This window comes from Formica exsecta, unplaced genomic scaffold (genome assembly GCF_003651465.1).
Source record: "Formica exsecta isolate Colony F162 unplaced genomic scaffold, ASM365146v1 scaffold617, whole genome shotgun sequence".
Classification (NCBI taxonomy): domain Eukaryota; kingdom Metazoa; phylum Arthropoda; class Insecta; order Hymenoptera; family Formicidae; genus Formica; species Formica exsecta.
This window is the reverse complement of record NW_021853378.1, coordinates 3886-9664: the sequence shown is the minus strand read 5'-3', so window position 1 is coordinate 9664 and position 5779 is coordinate 3886. Positions and strand designations below refer to the sequence as shown.

Genomic DNA, 5779 nt, shown 5'->3' with positions numbered 1-5779 from the left:
AATTTATATTTACTTAATTTTAGAAACTTATTTAAATTAAGAATTAAAATAACATAATCTTAGACGCGAATTTTTACTATACAAAATCAAATTTCAATACACGTTTTGCATTGCTTTTTTGACTTTTAAGTATAGCTTTTTTGAGTGTAGCTTAGACCACTGAATCAAGTATGATCTTAAAAGTCATTTTCATTCTCTTTAAAAATAATATCATTTTAAACTGAAGGTATTTGATTTAATATTCTAGTTAAAATAAGTTATAAATAAGCTAAAAATTGAAATAACACTAATTTTAAAGAAATTGAGATCTTATAGTTCAAAATGTATTCATTGGTCTGAGCTATATCCAAAAATGCATTTTGGTATAGTTCAATAGGCGGTTCACTGAAAATTATATGCTACAAACTCACAAAATTCTAACACTAAATTAACATGTTTTTTCACAAATAAATAAATCTACTAAAATACTTAAAAGTAAATTATTTACTACAAAAAATTTCTTAAGTTAAAACTAAATGCAAGCTATATAAAATTATACTACGATTAAAAATTTTGTAAAAATTTTAGTTAGCATAGTTCATCTATAGGTATTTTTTCAATATTTAATTCTTCAAATATGCATAACTACGAATAATGGAGTTAATTATTATTGTTAAGAAGTTGAACAAAGAAGAACGATATTGTCAATATTTCTTATTATTATTGCACATCAGAATAAACACCGATTCATTGTATAATTAATATTTTTTATGTGCACACGAATATTTTATATTATTATAAATAAATCCGTTTATAGATTTGTAATTATTCTTTTTTTACAGTTATTTTAATTAAATAAAACAATGAATGATGTTCACGATTTATTATAAAAATGTTTTTTATATATTTAGCAATCAGTAATACATATTTCATACCTATATTTTATCATTTTTACCTTTTTCAACATTATTTGAGTTTTCATGTTTCTCAATAAAATGTCCGGATGGATGTGTGTGTGTGTGTGTGTGTGTGTGTGTGTGTGTGTGTGTGTGTGTGTGTGTGTGTGTGTGTGTGTGTGTGTGTGTGTGTGTGTGTGTGTGTGTGTGTGTGTGTGTGTGTGTGTGTGTGTGTGTGTGTGTGTGTGTGTGTGTGTGTGTGTGTGTGTGTGTGTGTGTGTGTGTGTGTGTGTGTGTGTGTGTGTGTGTGTGTGTGTGTGTGTGTGTGTGTGTGTGTGTGTGTGTGTGTGTGTGTGTGTGTATTCGCAGATCTTAAAAACTATTGAAATTTTAATGTAACATAACTCAAAAAAATTTTTTTTGTCATAGTTAAAATAATTGTCGAGATTCATCTATTTATTTTTATTTTATAGTGAATTATTGATTATTTAAAATGCTTTTTTCATTTTTTTTATATTTCAGTTAATTATTTTATTATATTCAATCTATATTTACAAGCGGATATAACAGAACAGTTTGCGAGTATATGTGCATTTCCTCGCCTCTCCGTTCATTCTCCGCCAACTGCGATATCCCCTCTCCTTCAACTGTGCGAGAGAGAAACAGATCCGACCAGTATATCTCTGTCCTCCAATGTTAAGAGATTGCCGGATTACCGACAGAATGCGAATATTAGTAGGAATGCAAAATCTTTTTGTTGATTATAGATATCAACAAATCCTTTTCCACAATTAAGGTATACATAATAACGGAGTGCGGATGGGCGATATCCAATGAGAGCTCTGCTTATCCGAAAAAATAAAGCTCTCATTGGATATCGCCCATCGTTTATCGCTCATCGCGTCCAGTGTGCGAGGGCCATAAGGGATGCGTTTCACTTCACGACTGCAACGCTTATCATCCTCGCACACTGGACACGATGGGCGATGCGCGACGAGTTTGTGAAAATTTATTTTCCTTCGTTTACACTGAACGCGATTTGAGGCGATTGAACGCGACGAGCGACGCAACGATCGAGAAATTGAATTAAATTGGCATTGTGTTTATTAGTAAAGAGAGTATTTATTAATAAAAAGAGAACTGAAGTGTTACATTGATAGAGAATAAAGAATACACCAAATATAATGGTGTACCGGTAAGTACTTTAAATTTACAAAATAAAATAATTAATTTAAAACAATAACATAATTTATAAATGTCACATTTGTAATTGTATGAATTTAGCACGCTATGGAATCAGCTATTGGCAGATATTTTAACAGACGAAGACGTTTTTTAATAATAGAATTATCTATCATTTATTTAAATGTAAATACAAATATACATTTGTAAATCAATACGTTCGTAAACCAATATTAAATTATTTTATTTTTCATATTAAACAATATATTTTTTATATTAATGAATAATATTTTTCATATTAAAACAATATTTTAAAAAAGTTAATAAAACCAACTTTTAAAAAACTTTATAAAACTCATCTCTTTTTCTACTCTACTGGGCACCCAGGTAGCAAAAGTAGTCATTTTGACGTTATTTTGACGTCAAATTAGGTCAAAACGACGTCAAAAAGACTACTTTTGCTACCTGGGCAATAAAGAAACTTAAATTGCATCTTGAATTATCTTTATTTTACAGTTTTCAGTTATTATATTTGTTGTTTATAAGTATGCATATAAATGTCAGTCATACATTTTTCTCTGTGTAGTCTATGATTGTCGCCAACTTTTGCGCATCGCGAGCGACGAAAGTAGAAACTTGACCAATCTCTTGAGCGACATCGCGCCGAGCCTCGCGACGGATGTGACGTTCGGAAAAGCAGAGCTCTTATTGGATATCGCCCATCGCTCATCGCTCATCGTGTCCAGTGTGCGAAGGCCATTACGGTATCATTTCATCTTTGTTGTTCACCGAAAGTTAAACAAAGACAGATAATGCTCGCGAGCGTTGCGGTCGTTAAACGCGCCCTATGTTGGTCCCGTAGTGAATCCTACGTCCAAACCATAGACATAGTATATCTAGATCGAGTGTTGAGGAGTGGGAACCGAGGTGCTCCCAAAGGCAAACGCTCGGTCTAGATATACTATGTCTATGGATAGACCCTTAGAACATATATAAATGGAAGGCAAATGCCTTTGTTTCCCGATAGAAAAACATGTCGGAAGGAAGTGAGAAAGAAAATCATAGTTGCCTTTCTCTTGTGAGTAACTGCTCAAAAGTGCGCATGCAAGGCTTACCGGTTTCGCCCAATGAAAAATAAGGTTACATTAGTCACAATGTGTGTGTACGCAAAAGTATGTATACTACAGACACGATGCTTGTATATGTAGTTATTCACAAGAGAGAGGCAACTACAATTTTCTTTCTCACTTCCTTCCGACACTTTTCAGCCTGCTATTCCCCTTAATGTAAGTATTGATGTATAGTACAAAATAAATATAAGAAAATATATATTATAAAAGAGTAATAAAAGAAGGGGTAAATATTTAGATTAACGTACCTACCGTCAATAATTTTGACCTTGACATATATTGTCAAGGTCACTGTTCTGAATAACATCCAAGAGGACGGAGGTCCCTCACATCACGATGTATCTTCAAACGCATCGCTGCTATCGCTAGGATGACCAACTCCTCGATTACAGGATCGATAGTTAAAAAATCCCAACACTTTACAAGCATGATGGTATGATGCATTTCCACTAATGCCTGTAAATAATCGGAGCGGTTTTTGACGCGATGATGTGAAAGACAATATAGTAATACAGCTACTATATGTTTGCAACTATGACTTGTTCCAGCCTTGCATGAACAATTCATTTTTTCTATATTAATTTTACTTTCTTCGTTACTGTTATTGTTTATTGAAGATATTATTAAACTTCCTGTTATTACATGCGGTTCCGACGTTAAGGCACTTGTTTGCAGACACAATGAATATAAATCTATTTTATATTTCGTTTTTACTGTCGCGCTGCACATTATTATCATACCAGAATTAATAACATTCTGACCTTCGATCATGTTTCTTGATGAGAGGTGCATGGGTATACTCACACAAAGTGTCCAAACAAAGTATTAACATTTATTTTTCATGTAAAATCAACAATAATTTTTAATTTTTTTACATAATTACCTATATAAAGCTAATGCTAATACTGTCGACGCGGCGGCCATATTTGTTATGCTACGTTAGCGCCCCTTTTTCCGCGGTGGATGTTCTCTTTCCCAATAGTCTACGTTTAAAAAAATTATGGTTTTGTCAAACAATTAAATGGCAGACATACATCTCATATACGGATTTTCCGATGGTAATGCAGTCAGAATCAGATTTTTATATGCGGAAAAGTTTGGGGGCGATGTGTGGCGCCGAGCGTTGAGTCGAGGACTGACAAGCGTCAGGTCGCTGGTTCGATTCCGCTCGGGTCCCATCTTTCCCATATATGCCTCTCGAAAAAGAGGAAGGAGAACGGAAAAAGAGAAGAAGGGAATAAAGGAAAAAGAGGAGGAAAGGAGGGGAAAGTGAGGAAGGTAAAGGAGGGGAAAGTGAGGAAGGTAAAAGGAGAAAAAGAACGGTTGTGGGTGAGAGGGAGAGGGGGAACGGAGGTTGGGAGAGTGAATATGGGCGAAAGAACGGAGATGTATATGAATGAGAGTGTATGGAGTATGATGTGAAATAATTGTAAAAACGAAAAACGAAGTCGTTGGGGAGATAGGGTTGCGGAGAGAGAGAGGAGAGAGATGTTGCGTAGAGAGTAGGAAGCGTGCATATGGGTATTGCGAGAGCGTTAATAGAGATGGAATAAGCGTAGGATAGTTGTAAGTAGAGTAAGAAGAGCGATTTGTGTATAAAGAAAGTGGAAAGAAGGAGAGTTATTGTAAAGAGATTGTAACCCCAAGGGGAATCAATAAATCTAATTCATTCATTCATATTATAAATTTACAATTTTTATTTTTCAATATTATTTTAAGGGAATTCTCGAAATTGTTAGTTGCATTATTATATTGTTTAATAAAACCTGCTGATACTTTGATATGAGATAAATTCTGTATAAAAACGGCGGTATGCAACTTGGTAAATATTGATAACAATAAAAAGAAATGTTCGTCTCTGGTACGGATCTACCTTATCATTATTTTTTATATTGGTTTGGCCGGAAAAAAGCATCTTGTCGCTGCTTCCGTCTCCGCATTACGTGACTCAATTTTTAGAATGGAAGAGAGGAGGGAGGAAATGCAGGAGCACGTATAAAATATATATATAAGGCTTTTTTTTTTATCGCGCTTCATGCATATTTAGAACAAACGTGCTGAATGAAGCATCGAGACGCTTTTCTAGCTCTTTGCTGCTTACTCCTTCTTTTGTCTCTTCTTTTCTCACGATCCGTCCATTTTATTCGCGGGCCTTGCTTTGCATTTAAACACGCGGTTTACTTAATTTATGCGAGGCAGACCGGTACTTAAGGGTGCTTACATATAACTGACATGTTCATCCAGCTGGGAGGAACGGTATGAATGAATACCCGGTAACCGCGCCGAAACTTTCTTCGTTAAAAACAAGCACTTTGTTATTGTTTCAAGGGAGCAATACGGCATTTGTATAACCGAGAATGCGTGTAGACTTGGAAATTTCTTCTATAAATGAATAAAGAATTTCATATTTTTCGTATAAGAAGCATATTAAGATTGTAATTATGATTTGATTAGAAAAAAATCCTTCAAGCTTCCATGATTTTTGTTCTCAACGTTTCTGCTTCCGTGCGAGAACTGTGAAAAGGCTCCCGTTCTATTCCGGTCATTTCATGAAATTTCGAGAATGCTCCCGCGTGTTCACGACATTTCAGC

General features: G+C 34.4%; 1 protein-coding gene across 2 annotated transcripts in view; it reads left to right on the top strand.

The window, feature by feature from the left end:
* The window catches only part of LOC115242709, an 8750-nt gene extending 5908 nt beyond the window's left edge, over positions 1-2842 (top strand). For both annotated transcript variants that reach the window (XM_029819217.1, XM_029819216.1), the window contains one exon: positions 2644-2842. In XM_029819217.1, the coding sequence (XP_029675077.1) occupies positions 2644-2697 (54 nt within the window). In that variant the 3' untranslated portion in view covers positions 2698-2842. The remainder of the gene's footprint in view (positions 1-2643) is intronic.
* The last annotated feature ends 2937 nt before the right edge of the window (positions 2843-5779 follow it).